The 17921-nt window shown below is 36.7% G+C and overlaps 1 protein-coding gene across 1 annotated transcript in view; it reads left to right on the top strand.

The window, feature by feature from the left end:
* The first annotated feature begins 413 nt into the window (after positions 1-413).
* Positions 414-17921, top strand: part of DDX4 (DEAD-box helicase 4) — a 64962-nt gene continuing 47454 nt past the window's right edge. Inside the window, 7 exon segments of the mRNA XM_020997265.2 lie at positions 414-676; positions 1255-1340; positions 2323-2380; positions 9877-9954; positions 12585-12665; positions 13927-13977; positions 16402-16458. Of these exon segments, the coding sequence (XP_020852924.1) occupies positions 475-676; positions 1255-1340; positions 2323-2380; positions 9877-9954; positions 12585-12665; positions 13927-13977; positions 16402-16458 (613 nt within the window). The 5' untranslated portion in view covers positions 414-474.

Raw genomic sequence — 17921 nt, 5'->3', positions numbered from 1 at the left:
TACAACCCCGGCCGTCCTGCATCAGACTTGTTCTGTTAACGGTACAAGCGCCCGGTGCGATGCAGGCACGGTTTTTGGATCAAACGCCCTCATGCGAGACCTTCCGGGGCTTGCATGCAAGTTGGAGCCTCTGCACACGGCCCCGGCGGGAAGGCCCTGGCGGGAAACCGCTCGCCACCCTCCCCCCTCCCCCAGGGCGGCACTGAGAAGAACTAGGCCGGAGCCGGCTTCGCTTCGACGCTGAAGGATTCAAATGCGCGGATGGGGCGGGCGGCAAGTGAGTTGAAGCTCGCCCGAGCGCTGATTGGCTGCGGGCGCCCGTTGCCCGGTGTGATTTGTTGTTTGGCCGGGCCACGTGACTCCGCGGCGGCGCCGGCACGTGCGGCGGTTTAAGCGCCGACCGCGTTTGGGCGGGACTGCTCAGTGAGGCGGTGGCTGCCTGTGGTCGTAGGAGGTGAGGAGGCGGCCCCCGAGATGGGACCGGGGGCCCCCAGACCATCCGGCCGAGGCGGACACCGCGCCTCGCCACTGCCTCTCATTCCCCTTCATGGTCGGATGGCGGCAGTGGAGGGAAGGGAAAGAGGCAAGACCCGGGTGGGGGCGTCGCATTGTTCGGCCTCGAGTAGGTGCCGGCGGGGGGCCATCGGGCCCAGGCCTCGCCGCCTGGGGGACCTGGGTGAGGCCGGGGCGGCGCCAGCGCCCACTCTCGGGGACTGAGGGCACGGGGGCTGGCGGGGCGGGTCTGCTCCCCTTGTATCAGCCATCGGGTCCCCACACCTGTCTTCCCTCTCCCTTCCCACTTTATCTTGTAGCAAGGAGGCCGAGCTTTCCTTAGGAAGGAAACTCGAACGCTCTTCCCCCCCCCCCCGCTGTTCCCCCTCTCTTCCCCCATTTCCCCTCCCCCTTTCCCCCTCCTTCACTCCCCTCCCCCCCTTTTAGTTTTGTTCCTGGTTTTTAAGTGGGTTGCAGTTACTTCCCTTAGAAAGGGTGAGCCTGTAGTCCTTGGGGGATTGGGATTGGGTGGGGGTGGGGGTGAATTGATTATTAGATGAACTGAGCTCCCTTTGTATGGATTGTTGCACTGTTGTGGATGCAAAATACTGATAAAAGTAGTTACTCTATATAGCACTTTAAGGTGTTAAAAATGAACTAATTGAGTAATTATTAAAGTCCGTATGTGAAATTGGGGTTTTGTTATTAATAGGCTTATGATTCTGTGGTCAGATATACATAGTTGTGTTTTTGTTTAAGTAGAACTCGTGGCCAACATGGGTGATGAAGATTGGGACACAGAAATCCTCAAACCTCACATACCATCTTTTGGCCCTGTATTTGACAAGGTGCTGTGCTTAAAGTTCTTTATGTGTGTTGAAATAGTGCACTGGGGAGTTTTAAATGCTGTTGTTTTAGTTCTCCTAATTTAGACATGTTTTAGAGTGATAACTAGACAACTTTATGGGGAATGGGAAAATGACAACAAGGTATTCTAAAGTGATAAAGCCAGTGTATTCCCACAAATATTTTTTATTTTTTAACAAATAGTTTAGTACATTATACAGGTTTTGGAACAGGAAGTCAGATTTAGACTCACTTATGATCACTTGGAATAGCAACAACTGAAAATGGTTATTTTGTGGAAATCAGTTCCCTCTGTTGAGTTTCACAGAGTCATTGTACAGTCTTCATTAAATATTGGTCTTGGGTCCGCTTAAAGAGATTGCCATTAATTTAAAAATTATAATTCAGCTATGTGATATTTGGTTTCTCTTTTGTATAAGAACATTGTTTTGTTTAGAAGAAAATCTTACTTTTCTGCTTGTGGCAAGGCAGTTTTCCCCTTGGTAAAATAGGTATGCTTAACTATGAAGAAGGCTGATATAAATATATATTCTGTAGAGGGAGTCATGACTGCTTATTAGGCTGTGTGACTTTGAACAAGAACTTAGGTGTCGTGATAGATAATCTAGCACTCTTCTCACTATACCATACTGTGTTTGAACCATAGAATATGTTCACTTTTTTTCCCTCTTTTTTAGGGCAACCTCGTATTTTTGAAATAATATTTATGCTACCGATTTAGAAGCAAGAACTAATCTTTTACCTTTTGTTGAATTTCAGACCTGAGAGAGTTTTGCAGTAAAAATTTTTTGAACTATTACTACTACTGTGGTCAGCTGGTGTAATACTTTGTCTGAAATTCAGTAAGGGACTACATTTAAGATTAAGGTTGCCTTTTGGATGTGCTATATATATTTTGGTAGTTGCAGGTCCTGACTATAATTTAAAGTAAATAATTAGGTTTACTCTATTTCCTTTTTGTAGGATACCTTTTCTTCAGGAGCAAATGGAGATGCTTTTAATAGGGCTTCAGATTCATCAGGTATGTGTTAAGGCAGAAATGTGAATCGCATCTAGGACATCTCTATTAGGTAGAATAGTCTGAAATTTTTTTGGACGCAATCTGAATTTATCCTGATTTTGGAGCATGTTTGGCTTTTGAGTCAAAGCCAAAGGGCTCCTATTGAGAGTAGGGCACAGAATTTGGAACTTGGAGTGCTGAAAGTCCTGAAAGATGGTAACCTCTGAGCAAGAGAACCACCTAAGTTAAGCCATCACTGGAATTATTGTTGGACTTGTCAAGCAATTAAAGCACTTCAGTCTCAAGGGATTCTCATGAGGAGACAGGATTCTTGACAAGTTAACCCAAATCCTCCCTTTGTGACCCCTGGAAAATCACTTAACCTCTCAGAGCCTCAGGTAATTCTTTTAAGACCATAAATTACAGATAAACTGCTAATCAGTCCTGGTATTGGAATTTTGCTCACTGTGAGCTTGCTACACTGATGAAATCACAGCTATTGACCAAAAAATAACCCAAACTAGAAAATTCAGGTTCTTTTTGCAAAGAAGATATATTTGCAGAATAATGTGATTGAATTAACTAGCCATGTACACCTAGCTTATTCTTTCTGTGATTATGATTCCTTTGATGTGTCTTTTCAACTAGATTTTAAGTCTTTCAGTGGAATATTTCAGTTCTTGTTAGCCACATTTTAGGAGGGACAATGATAAAATGGATTGTGTCTAGGAAGGTGAAGGAACTTTAAAGATTCATTGAAGGGTTTGGGGATGTTTACCTTGGATAAGAACATTAGTGGTAATTGAAGATAATGTTCTTTAAAACGTATGAAGAGTTCTCATGTGAATAATGGATTAAAAATTGCTTGGCTGCATAGGACAGAAATAGGAACAATGGGTGGGAGTTGCAGAGAGTTTTCAGCTTTGTAAGGAGACACTCGTTAATATAATTGCTCAAAAGTAGAATGGACTGCCTTAGAGATGAATTTACCAGTGCTAGAAATCTTTAAGTAGAGCCTAGGAGACTACTTATAGAAGAAATTCATGAATAACACATTATAAATTGAGTGGATCTGAAAGGAGAAGATTTGGATTCAAAAGCTGGCTCTGCCACTACTTAACCTTGCTGGATCTGTTTTCCTCATCTGTGAGGAAATTTAACTAGATGATTTCTGTTGTCTCTTCTAGCTCTACATTTATGATCTCTTTAAAGTTCCCCTCCCCTCTTGATGATATTCTCATTCAGATCAAAATTTTAAAAGCATTTTCTTGGTAGATCTTCTTTTCCTCATGATTCCTCAATTTGTATATTTCTTTGTGTTCTTTTTCCCCCCTTCTAATTCTAGCAAAATGTAATCTCAAATGCCATGATTATCATCATTTAAAAATTTTTTGTGTCCCCATAGTAGATGCTTAATAAACTTGTGAATAAGTGATTCTTGCTAATTGTCTTTTTGCATTATAGAAGTAGCTCCATCTCTGTTGTTAAATTAGAAGTGTGATCACTGCCTCTCTAGACATCAGTTTTCTGAAATCAGGAGTTTTCTCGTTTTAGCAAAAAGACAAAAAATTATTCACTAAAATACTAAACACTTAATACTTATTAACTTAATCAGTAATTACTAATGTTTAAATGTTTAAAGAATGATAATAGATACTATAACTATGAATACCTAGGCATATTTTGTTGCCTTCTTTATTAAATCTGGACTGTTAACAGTAACTGCTTCGTCTAATCCAACTCTGGGCCTGGGTCTAAGGTTGATAAAAAAACAATTCATCCTGAGCCAAATTTTAGTCGGATGCCTTGTTAGTTATAATAATAACTAATGTCTGTAGTGCTTTTCCCACCTCCAGCTATAGTTTGTTTCCTGTTTGTTCCTCATCAGTGGTTTGGAAGGCCAAAATAGCATTTCTAGTTTCAAAAGTGCAAAGCTGCTTTCTCCACTGCCCAGGTGAAGTAAAGGAGGAAGAGTGTGGGGAAGGGGAAAGAGATGGAGGAAACTCTAAACCTGAGTAATAGGTCTGAAGGCCCAACCCTTTGTTGTAGTAAAATGTTCAATGTTTGTGCAGTGTCATATGGCAAAGAAAATTGTATCACGAACAAAAAAAGTTTTGAAAATTATTCCCTTACAACACTTCTGTAAGGTAGGTAGTGTGTTATCTTTATTTTACAGATGAAGAAAATGGGACTAAGATGTTATATAACATCAGCTTACAAATAATAATTTTTTTTTTGGTGGGCAATTGGGGTTTTAAGTGACTTGCTCAGAGTCACACAGGTAAGTGAGTGTTAATGTGTCAGCTGGATTTGAACTCAGGTCCTCCCGACTTCAGGGTCGGTGCTCTATCCACTGCGCCACCTAGCTGCCCCAACTTACAAATAATTTACCCAAGAATCAAAGAGCTAAGGAATGGCAGATCTTTGGGACTTTCCTGTGACTTCTGAAGAAGTCTGGTGTGCTTTCGGCTGAACTGTGCCCTGTGCCTCTGGTGCTTATGAGTTTCAGAATAGTTCAGTAATGAAGGATATTTGGCAAACCTTGTATTCGTGCTTGTTACTCTCCCATTTAATATCTCAAGGGAAAAGCCTCATTTGTACTTAGAATTACTATCCTTTTTCCCATCTCAGCTTGTCACAAAATCAGAGCTAAACAACTATGTCGAAGTACTGTTCCCTGGAGCTCAGTCAAATTACTATTGGTTCCTTTTTAGTCATAAGAATTTTTTTTCCGCTTCAGCTCTCCTTTGAAATTGGTCTAAATACTAATTTGAATAGACAACTTAAGACAACTGCTCACAGATTCCCAACTCCTTGAGTAAGCTTATTTGTATTTTTTTTTAAAGGAAAAATACTTTTTTTTTCTTTTGGACATCTAAAATACATTTTGAAACAAAGCTCTGTTTAAACTGAGTGCATTATCCACAATCTGAAATCCATCTACTCATGGGCAAGTAAATTAGTTTGTTAGACTTTGTTTCCTCATTAGAAATAGTTGGGAAACTACTTACATGGCTTCTCCCTGTCTTGGGGTTGTGAAGAAATCACTTAGCAAATTTTCAAAAGTTCTACATAAATGTTGGTCATTATTTTGTGCCTATCTTCTAACTCCATTCTAGATTTTAATTTTCTATAGCATATAAAAGGGTAATATGGTTGTAAGAAACTGAAATCTTTTATATGTTGCTGTGTCTTTTGTTCATCTGTGTAGCTTTCATTTGTATAAAATGTTTTCACAACAATAAAAATATTACTTATGTTTTATATATGAGGAAGTTGTAGTAAAAGTATTACTCATGTTTTATATATGACGAAGTAGAAACTCGAGTTAAGTGACTTACCTAGCATTATTTGAACCTAGAGTTCTGCTAACTTAAAGGTTGGTCCTTGTTGCATTATGTCACGTGCTGATATTTGAATCCTTGTATTGATAGGTAATATTTGAAATTCTCCTACTATTGCTAACTGCGCTTAGTCTTGTGTTACTATAAAGACAAGAAACTAGCAAGACTTTTTTTTATTAGCCTTAAGCACAAAAGGGTTAAACCATGCCATTGAACTCTTTGAAAGACCTAAGATACAGATTTTAAAAGGTCTTAAGGTTGGGAGGAGAAAAAAGAAAGCTAACAAAATGTATAAGGGAAGAAAGCACATGGGAAATGTTTTGGTGCCTTTGACTGGTGTGCTCAAGTTTGTGCCATAAGGGAGTGTGTTTGTTTCTGACTTAAGCAATGGGAAATGTTTATCTTAGCAATTTGCATGTATTGAATCTTTTAAAGATTTGATCACTTATAATACTGATGTTTTACATTTTTTTGCTTTCATTTTGTTTTGAGGTAGGTGTTTTGTTCTGAAAATAAGCAACCACATGTTATGTGCTTTAGGTTAAATCTGTCTTCTAAAACTGAGTGGAGTTTTAATTTTAGTGGAATCCATGTTCATGCACATCATTCTGATAATTATAATCTGGGTATTTCAATAAGGGAGTCAGTCTTCCCAAGCAAGAGAAAACATCTCTAGTTTATATTTAGAGATTGAATTTGGGATTCAACACTAAATTGGATATTATATTAAATTCAATATAAGAGCTCAAGGAACTGAGTTACAAAAAATATCTTTAAAGATCCCTCCTGAGGTCAGGCAGCACTATACATTTTTTTTAATTAGGCAAGTATTATCAGTTTGTCATAAGTCATCATTTATTGGACTAATGGGACATGGAGGATGACCTTTGCAAAGGCATCAAGATGGGAGATGGAGGAACAAATACATAAACATTCACTTTTTAGTGAATGTGATACATGCAGTAAAATAAAACTATTTTCATTTTGTCTTAAATATAAATTTATAAAGTAGCACCAAGTACTTATTTGCCTGCTTCTAGCGCTTTGTAAAGAATTGAATGTACCTGGGCCTTAACCTCTAGAAGTCTATGATCTAAGCTAATATTTTTTATAGGTAGAAGTACATTGAAGTTACATAGCTCTAATTGTTTAAATTTAACAAATATTTAGTGTCTGCTGTGTTCAAGGCATCTTGCCAGCTGTGGAGGATTTAAACATAATCCAAAAAAGAGAATACCCTGTCATTCTGGAGCTTATCTTGTAGGGCAAATAAAGCATTTATACAGATAGGTACATAACTGGGGAGAATGAGGAAAGCCCTCCTTTAAGACATAGCATCTGAGTTGAGCCTTCAAGTAGACTAAATTACTAAGAAGCTGAAATGTGAAGGAATGATGTTTCAGGCATGCAGGACAGTCTGTGATAGAATTCTGAATTCTGGGGAACAGCGAGTAGTCCAGTATGGCTGCAGTGCAGTGTGTGAAAGGAGTAGTGTAAGAAAGGTATGGAAAGATAGATAAGAGCCACATTGTGAAGACTAAATTTTAGAACCAAGCTGAAGAGTTACAGTTTGTCTTAGAGGCAGTAGGAAGCTACTGAAGAGTTTTGAACTAGGAAATTACATGGTAAGACTTGGGCAGCTACGTGGAAGATGTATTAGAGAAAAGACTGGAAGCTGGGCCTTCAGTTTAAAGGCTCTTGTTATTAATAGTCTGAGTTGATGAGAGCCTGCATAAGTGTTGGAGAGTGGAGAGAAGGGATTTGAAAGCTATTGTGGAGGTATAATCCATAAGACTTGACGAGAGTGGAAGAGTCAAGGATGACTGAAACTGTGTGGAAAAATGATTGCATCCTTTTTTTTTTTTTTTTTTTGCTTAGGCAGTTGGGGTTAAGTGACTTGCCCAGAGTCGCACAGCTAGTGAGTGTTATGTGTCTGAGACTGGATTTGAACTCAGGTAAAGAACGATGGTATCCTTAACAAAAGTAAGACATACAGGAGCGATGGATTTAGGGAAGAAGATAAATATTGCTTTGCATGTGATGGATGAGGTACTGATGGATGTAGATGTAGATGAGGTGTAGATGCTAGCAGGAAATTGGTGATACCTGGAACACTGGAAAGAGATCAGAGCTGGATATACATATTTCAGATTTATCTGCATAGAAATGTTAATTGAAACCCTGGGAGCTGATAAGATCATTGCAAGTATATATAGAGAGAAGAGTGGTGATAATGATACAGCAATTGATGTTGAAGTGGAACAATCAGGAAAACCAGGAGACAACAATATACTTAAACATGGCAGAGAAGATAGTATTCAGAAGGGAGGGGATAGTAAAGTGTTAAATTGGAGAAGACTGAGAAAAGACCAGCACATTTAGCATTATAGAGATCATTGATAACTTTGAAGAACGTGGTTTCAAATAAGTGGTTGTGCTAGAAGCTAGATTGTAAGGTTTAGAGAAGTGATTGCAAGTTTAGGAAGTGTCTATGTATATAGTCTATACAACAGGTATAGATAATTTTTTTCTAGGAATTGGATTGTGGAAGTGATGAAAATTAGGACAATAGCTTGAGAAGGTGATGGTCAATTGAAAGATAAGGATGGAGGAGACAAATGTGTAGGTAGTAGAGAAGATAAAGGGGGATGTTCAAAGAGACAAACTCTTAAAGGAGAAAAGAAAGGAAGGGATCAAGTGTAGAAGTAGAGGAGTTGTTTTTGACAAGGAGAGTGACCTCTTCCTCAGAGTCTAGCAAAGGAAGAGGAAAATGGGGGATTATGTCAAGAGGTCTTGAGAGGACAGAAAGGAGCTCATGATGGATATCTTCTGATTTATCAGTAAGGTAAGAAAGGAGGTCCTCAGAAAATAAGAGCAGGGTGGTGGAGTGAGAGGCTTAGGGAAGGAAGGGAAGATTTGGAATAATTGCGGGAAATGGGTCAGTCAAACAAGAATAAAAGGGCTGCTTTATAGTAGTAAGGGCCTAGATGAAAATAACATAAATTTGTAGTGTACCCAGTGGTGTGATTTCCTTTGAATGTATTTAGCAGCATGTTAGAAGGACAGAAGACACATGATGAGGTAAGTCAGTGTCAGAGTTTGTTAAGGCATGAGTGGTATTTAAGACAAATGGACAAGGAACTCAAGTGAAGAAGACAGTGAGGGGTTGAACTGGTTAATGATATAGTCAATCATAAGTAGTGGAAAGTGAGGTCAGAGCAGGGATGGATAGTATAGCCAAAGATTTCTTGAGTAAGTAGGAAGACTAGGTGTAGGAAAGAAGTGAGGGTCCCCTCTTACCTCTAGGATCAAATATGAATTCCTCTGTCATTTAAAGTCCTTTATAACCTGGCCCAAGCCTTCCTGTTGAGCTTTATTCATTACTTCCTTTCATGTACTCTGTGGTCTAGTCAAACTGCCTTCTTACTGTTGTTTATACATAACATTCTCATCTCTTGACCCTGTACATTTGTACTGGCATTTCCCCATACCTGGAATAAAATGTAAGCTCATCGAGGGAGTTTGCCATTTTACTTTTGTCTTTGTGCCTGGCACAATGCCTTTTAATAGTTGGCACTGTTTTTTTTTTATTGATTGCTTTCCCACACAATAAGTAAAGCCACAGACTACATAAGTATATCTAGTACCATAAGGAAAGAAACACACTGATGTGGATTCTGGTGAAAGGAGTTGGACACCATGGGGAGGGAGCATAGGTGATGAGTGCCTGAAATAAACATTGTCCAGAAATTTTAGCTTTCAGAATTCTCCTTTGCTGTACTAAACAATATATATGACTTTATAAAAGGAATTTAATTTGAAAAAAACTCCATAATTTACTCGTCTAATTTTTGAAATCCTATCTGAGGGCATTTCTGTGATTTATATGTGTGTATATATATATATACATACATGTATGTATGTACACATATACACACATATATGTATATATACACACATATATATATATATATACATACACATATGTTATATAACATTGCCAATTCAATTTTGGATACTTATTATCTTTTTATTATTAAGCAGTACCTTCTAAATATTAACTGGTACTTAAATTTTTTTTAATTGTTGAAATAAGTATATATATTACATACTCATCTAGTGAAATATTTTGATTTTTTTTCCTAAATTTACTTCCAATGTGAATTGCTTTAGAAATCAGTGATGCACCTACCCGGAGAGATCAATTCATGAGAAGTGGATTTGCTTCTGGGCGTAGTTTGGGAAATAGAGGTATGTATAAAGTATTTGCATGGTTGTTGAACAGGTAGGTAGTATAGGAAGTGATAGTGAGTATGTTACTTTTCTGTTTTTTTTTTTTTTGAGGGTGGGTGGTTTGTGTTTTTTGTTGATGCTAAACTGTATATGGCATTTTTTTTTGTATAATTACTGTTGTTTTTCTTTTGGTTAAAAGAAACTATTAATAAAGTTACTAAGTATTTAATGGAAGCCATACTAGAGAAAGGTCTAGGTGCCTACCTTCCTACCTCATGGAGTTGTTGTGAGGATAAAATAAATTAATGAAAGTGAAAATATTTCATAAGCTATAAATTGCTATATAAATGTGAAATGATATTAATTTTTCTGCTTCATAATATATATTTGCCCAAGCATTTTCTTTTCACTGTGTGTGCCATGAGTGGTATTATCAAACCATTAGCTTATCATATTTCTTGAATTTATGAAGTTGTCTTAAATACCGCAACTAATAATATCAGCTTTGTGTTATTTAAAGAAAGAATATTGTATTTACCCTAGACTATGTAGAAGGTATTTCTGTTTTGTACCTTGAAAGGGTATTTTCTATAAGTTAAGAATTTTTATTTATTCTTTTTGTAATAGTGATTGTTTTGACAAGACAGACTGAATAAAATGTTATGCTGTTTCATAATCATAAATATTAAGGAATAATTTTTGACACAAAGAAACATCAAAAACTTCAAATATAATTTTATTTTAAATTATTTTAAAACAATGTAAAGTAAATACTGTTATAATGAAATAAAAGGTAATAGGAACACTTTGTATCCCTAATATTTTTGTGTCATTTACAGTGGAGCATTTGATATGTGATATAATTGGTGTGTGTTTGAAATGCTTTCTACCTATATGAAGGCCACTCTAAGAATTCTTACATTTTTGGAAACCTAAGGAAGATTTTGTGCCTTTTTGTATGACATTTCAGAGAATTGGAGATTTTTTTTTAGAGGCATAATCAACCAAGTATGTAGGTTTTTTTTTTTAGAACTAGTCCTCAGACCAATAGAGGAAATAATAATTCACTCTTAAGTTGTGCTGTTCTTTTTTTTTTTAATCAAAATTATCGCAGGTGTAAGTTTTTTAATAAAGCACAGCAAACAAACACATTGATTACTAAGTCTGTAAACTTAGCTAAAGTTATGTTCCACCCTTCCTACCTTCCCCCAAAGAGTAGGAGTAATAAATAATATTGTGGTAATACAGCTGAGTGAAATTACTATCATGAATTTTGTAAAGTTGTAAAATATTTATTTAGAAAAAGAAAATGTACAACTGAAAATTTGCCCAACTCAGAATGAGCTAAATTAACCATAGCTTCCTAATGTAGCTGGGGGAATATTGATTAGTGAAGATTCAAGTAGATAGACTTTAAAATAAATTTTTTTTCATATGTCCTAGGTTGGATTAGCACAATTGAACTTCTGGTCAATGCCATTCACTCCTGTAACTTTGAATTATAGGATTACAGAGTTAGAAGTAACAGAATTGGAATATTGGAGGGCCAACCCATAACTTGATAGCCTCTGCAACATCTTTTGCTTAATTAGTATCGTTGAGAAAGACGAATGGTTGTTTGATTCTTGTACCTTTTGTTTGACTTAACAAAGCATAAAAAAATTTATGGAAAGGTTGCTGGGGCCTAACTTTAAGTCCTAGTTTGGTCACTTGGTGTGTGATATCAGGCAGATCTACCTCACTAGGCCTTAGTTTTGCTTATCTCTAAAATAAGAAGTTATATATGCATGTGTATATAAGTATGTGTATATGTATGTGTGTGTGTAAACATACATATATATATTCTATTTTAAACTCTCAGCAGTTTACTTCAGTTTTTAGGAGGCCTTAGTTGATTTCTTTTGTCCTTTTAACTACTGCTTATATATAGTTGGTACTTAGAAAATAAAGTATTATCCATCTTTAGCTTGTCTTCTGTTTTTAGTGTTAAGCAATCTGCTCTGCTTTTCCTTAATTCTTTTTGATATTTTTGATTTGGAAGCGTGTTCAGAGAGAAGTGACCAAGGTGGTGAGAGGACACAAAGCTATGCATTATGAAAGTTGGTTGAAGGAACTTAATATGTTTAACCTGAATAAAATAGTCTTCAAATATTTAAAGAGTTTCTCATGGAGGAGGAATTAGACTTAATTTACTTTGGGCCTGGAATGCAAAACTGGGACAAATAAGTAGAATTGATGTGGAGGCAGATTTTGGCTCAGTTTGAGGAGAACTCCTAACAGTTATAGTTGTACAGAATAAGTGGATGGACTCCTTTGAAGTATAATGAGTCCTCTGTCATTGGTTATCTTTAACTTGTTGGGTGATTATTTGTAGAAGGGTTGATATATTGGGGGAAAAGTTGGGTTAGATGACTTTTGAGATTTCTTCCAACTCTTTGTATAGTAACATTGGTATTTATAGAGCTCATCTGTGAAATTATTTTATACCATAGTAAAAGGTTTAATATTATTTTAGTTTTAGGTTTGCTCCTGAGCCTTTTTTTTTTTTACTTTGCAGAGTTAGTAGAGTGCCTGCCTTTCGGCTGATCATTTATAAGAGATTTAAAAAAAAATGTATTATGGATTTAATTCTGTCTGAACTTCTGCAGATGCCAGTGATCAGTCTTCTAAGAGAGAAAATCTGTCTACGATCGGTGGATTTGGATTTGGAAAGGGTTTTGGAAACAGAGGTAATGATGTAGTCATGAGTAATTATTTGCTGGGCAAAAGGTAGTTACCCCTGAATTTTATTAATGCATGGATGATAGAGGTAGAAGGTTGCAGTGTAGTAGTTTCTTTTTGTGTACAGTAAGTTCTCATATAATAAAATATGTTCCTAAAAATGATTGTGTTATATACAAAGTCCAAAAAACCCACAGAATGGAAAAATGGAGTTTCTGAGTGCAACACTCAAAAACTTCATCAGTGACACATAAAAAAGGTGGGAGTCCAATAAAAACAGCACAGTTTTGTGCATTTTAAATTATTAAGAAAACACAAATGCTATAATAAATAATGGTAGCATCAACAGTCTTGGGCTACTGCTCAGCCTCTGGGGTTTCTGTAGGGCCTCAAATGTGGATTGGCAAAGTAGAGTTGCTGTGGGTAAGGGCAGGGCCCCAGTGGACTGAAACTCTGACCTGGGCCTCAGCTATGGTGGAAGGTGTGGGGTAAGGAAATAGATTAGACCTCTTCAGTCCACAGCGCCTAGTTTCCTAGAAGATATACAATAAATATGGCACTTTATATTGAAAAAGACTGAAGTTTGCTTGTGGAAATGGGTATTAGAAAGGTTGTAGTTTGTGCGTTATTGTGAATTAGTGCAGTTTTCTGAGTTTGCTTGATGTTTCTTGAAGACAAAATTGAGAATAAGCAGAAACAAAATTCGTATTAAGCTCAAATCATTCTCTTCTTTTTTTTCTTTTTTTTTTTTTTTGGCGAAGCAGTTGGGGTCAAGTGACTTGCCCAGGGTTACACAGCTAATGAGTGTTATGCATTCTCTAATATAGCAATTTCATCGGAACAAATCCACATTTTCAATACAAGTGTTACAACAGAACTGACCATATTGTGTCCTAATAGAATATGTGTGTGCGTGTATGTGGTGCTTTGTAAGTACATGTTGAATAAGTTCAGATTACACTAATTTTATATTTTGTTATAATTATCTCTACTCTTCCTACAAAAGAGTTTCTTTGTTTAGGGAGAATGGACTTGTTTATTTGCCTAAAAATGAAACTTTGAGAAGCACTTGGAAGTTTTCATATGCAAATGACATAAAACTTATAATTATATCACTGCCACTTGGATCTTTTTACCTGTAGCTCATGTAGTTGCAAAGAGATATGATAGTACTCATTATCCCTAGAAGTAGTGTGTTTCGACTACTTATTAACAGAACAGAACAAATATCTGTTGTAATAATTTGTATGTTTTTGTATTTTTCCCTAGGTTTTTCAAGTAACAAATTTGAAGAAGGTGATAGCTCTAGCTTTTATAGAGGTAAATTAAATCTTATGATTGTGAATAGTTTCTGTTGTGTGAAATTTAGGTTATATGTTGAAGAGAGGCTAAGTTTATCTGTCTATCCCAGTTTACTTGCTGAGATAATTTAAAAGATTGAGATTGAAAATACTTTCTTTTCCTCTCAGTGGAAACTCAGGAATAGTATTCTGGAAAAGATTTATGGTTACGTGTTGTAGAAAATTAGTCTGCATATGTAGGGCATTGTGGTTTAGTGAATAGCGTGCTAGATTTGAAATGAGGAAGAGCTGATTTCACATTCTACTTCTGTTACTTAATAGTGTACCTGTGAACAAGTCAATTAGCATCTCTTTTTTAATCCTTTAAAGATAATATTACCTTTGTCACCTCTATCAAAAGATAGTTGTGATATTGAAATGAAATAATGTATATAAATAGGCTTTGCAAACTAAAAGTGCTATTTTAAATGTCAGTTAATCACTTTTCTTGGCTTCCTTATGTGTAAAATGAGGGGGTTGACCTAGATAACTCTGCATCCCTTCTAAATTTATGATCATAAAAGTAATCTGTGGATAGGACCCTTTCAACATGTTGTATTACCAAAATGAGACTAGGGATTCAAAAGTAAAAATAACTTTTATGTTTAGAAATCTGCTGGTTTCAGATTGGCCTCGTGCTAATCATTGAAGAGCACATAGATTATGGGAAATCATCACTGTCTGTAAGATTGCTAATTAATACTGAAAGTTCCAAAGACATGTTTGTTAACACTTTTGCCACCCCAAGTTTTTGCAATTGGTGTGTAAAATGGGCTTGAAAAAGGGAGGAATTCATGGAAGAGTGACCACAGAAGAATGTAAGAGATAGAATAGAATAGAATCGAATCAAGTAAGCACTGTTGAGATCTGATCTTTCTATGCCCATAGCAGTGTATATAAAAATAGTGTATTTGTAATAGAGAATTGGGGCAGCTAGGTGGTGTGGTGGGTAGAGTGTGAAAGCTAGAGTGAGAAAGATTCATTCTCCTGAGTTCATATCTGACTTCAGATACTTAGTAGCTGTGTGACCCTGGGCAAATCATTTAACCATTTGTCTCAGTTTCCTAATCAGTAAAGTGGGCTAGAAGGGAATTGGCAAACTGCTCCAGTATCTTTGTTAAGAAAACACCAAATTGGGTCAAAGAATACCACTGAAAACAACAGCAATAGAGAATTGACATTTGGGCCTTCGAGGAGAGTTTTAATGTTTTTTTTATTCTTTAGACACTCTGTTAATCTCTATTCCTTAAGCTGCTTATTTATGATGCCACATTTCCACTTGCTTATTCCCTCCTTATGTTCCCTGAGCCACTTTTTGCAGAAGTTTGTTTTCCCTACTATCTTGGCCCAATGGAGATTATATGTGTGTGTACACACACATCAAGTGCTGATTAATAACTTTTATAGGTGAGCATGATTTCCCATGATCCATATGTTATTAAATGATTAAAATGGGACTAACCTGGGACCGGTATCTCCTTTTCTGTAAGATACTCATTTTCTTTGTTTCCCTCCCAAGCCTCTAATAAATCAGAAATTAAATATGTGGTTGGAATTGTCTTGATCCTCAACGGCATGCTATTGAGGAAAGGTTTAGGTATCAAGCTAGAAGATTTTTTTCTGTGGACCTAATTTTTTGGCTTAAACCATGCTGATCATGGACTGTTGCAAGGGGTACTTTACACACTTTCCTTTCTTAGTCTCTGTTAGAGTTCTTTTTCTCTTGGTCCTATCTAACCACCATTCCTTAATTCCATTTATTGTTTACTCTCTGCTAGTAGCGAATTGTCACCCCATTGGATTACATCTTCTGGGTACTTTTTTTGGGGGGTGCTATTTACTTAAGAAGAACCCCAGTAGGAGTCAGCAGCAAGACCTTCTTATAATAAAGGATGTGTGTGTGTGTGTGTGTGTGTGTGCGCGCGCGCGCACGTGCATGCATGTGAAATAAGGTTATAACAAGGATATATCCTTGTTGTTAGCCCTAACAGGTAAGGATTCTTTGCTCTAATGAAACAAAATCAAATAAATTATATTTTACTTTAAATTGCCAAAAAGATATTGTGAAAAGAAAGTATATGAACTTTAAACTGATTTATCACAGCTTATGTTGTAATTCCATAGGGAGGAGGTAAAAAACTTGAGGTTGAACGAAATACCCTAAGGATCACTCTCCCCATTCCAAAGAATTATTGGGAAAATTGGTATAGATTTTGAGACATCATGGCAATGTTTCTTAAAAATTCAGAAAAAATTTAATATTAGAGAAATGTAGACGTGACCTTATTGAACATATTGATTGCAGCGAGACTAGGTCACAAACAGTGGAATAATAATTCTGTTTGAAAGCTATGATTTCTTCAGTTGTATTGCTTAAATGTGACATATTAATTTGTCATTTAAGAATCTAATGACTATGAAGATAATCAGACGAGGAGCAGAGGATTCACCAGGAGAGGTGGTAAGTATATTTTATGTTTAGTTATGTTTTGATGAGTTGTGGTGGCATACCACGGAATTCATTGTAGGTAAGAAAAGCTTTACTCCCCCCCCCCCCCCCCCCCCCCCCCCCGGCAACCCTTAGGTAGGTATGTTGTAGCAGAACTTTGATTCTAGAAGAACAGACTGGGAATGAGTTTTTGTGGTGAAGACAACCTTTACAAGAAAACAATATGCCTTTGACCATATTTGGCAGGTGCTCTTCTGCTTCTGAATTTACAGAAACTTCTTAGGTGTTTGCATTATTTTTGCCAACTATAGGCTTCAGATCATCTGAGTCTTTGTCAGGTGAACCTAAGTTGACTTTGCATCTGAGGATGGGTGATAACAAGTTACTTTCTGCTGATGATCAGCAGTCTTTCACCACGTTCAAGCAATCAGGTTTTTTAGTATTGATAATGAGGAAAAGCTGTATGTAGGGTTACTATGTCTTTATGCTGTTGTAGGAATAGAGAGTTGTATTGATAGCTGTAGGATTATATAGGGTTATAAAGTTACTTTTCCAAGCTTATACAACTAGTAAGTTAAGCTTTGATTTGAACCTTTGTCTTCTATAAAAGCACTGATTCTTCTTCACATTTCTTGCATTCACATTTGCCCAGTAATTTAATAGCAGCTACTTTTGAGTATTGCCAGCACTTTAAGTATCCTGAAGATAATTCATATTCACAGAGCTTTCCTTTGTGAAACATGGAATATGGCTTGTGGGGAAAGATGTTCTTCACTTCTAGCTTATCCTTTTAGCAGAGCTTTTGCTTTTTGAAACTATGAAAGACACTGGTATATTCTCACTGGAAACAACTGAGAGTCAGTAGTCTTGAGTATCCATTTGCTTTGAACATAGCTACCATAGAAACTGAGACCTCTAATGTTGGAAGGTCCAGCCTCAGACACTTACTAATTGTGTGACCTTGGGCAAATCATTTAATCTCTGTTTGCCTCACTTTCCTCATCTGTAATTGGAAAGGAGAAAATAATTGTAAAGCACTTAGCACAGTGCCTGCCCCACAGTGCTACATAAATACTAGCTGTTACATTATTATTATTATTATTATTATTACTGTTATTATCATATAACATAATGTACAAATGACCCTCCATTAGTATCAGCTGAAAGAAATACCCATAATCCATAACTTGACTGGTTTGAAGAAAAGCAGACCTATACTGATGATCTGTATGACAGACTGGAACTGGAAGATAATATAGACTTTGGCATATGATACCTGATAATTGACAATTGGTACTGTCCTTTTCCAAGAGTGTCTTTCCTTTCCCTTTCCGTGGCCTTCCCTTTCATAGCAGACTGTAACCATTGTATGAATGAAGGTGGTACCAGGAGTTGCCAGGAGGTATGTAGATGTAGGTACAGGCCTAGTTGTCACCACTTTTCTAGTTACTGTGATATTGGATCACACTGCTAGA

This window comes from Phascolarctos cinereus, unplaced genomic scaffold, assembly GCF_003287225.1.
Source record: "Phascolarctos cinereus isolate Bilbo 61053 unplaced genomic scaffold, phaCin_HiC Scaffold_4;HRSCAF=312, whole genome shotgun sequence".
Classification (NCBI taxonomy): domain Eukaryota; kingdom Metazoa; phylum Chordata; class Mammalia; order Diprotodontia; family Phascolarctidae; genus Phascolarctos; species Phascolarctos cinereus.
This window is presented reverse-complemented; position numbering and strand designations above follow the sequence as displayed.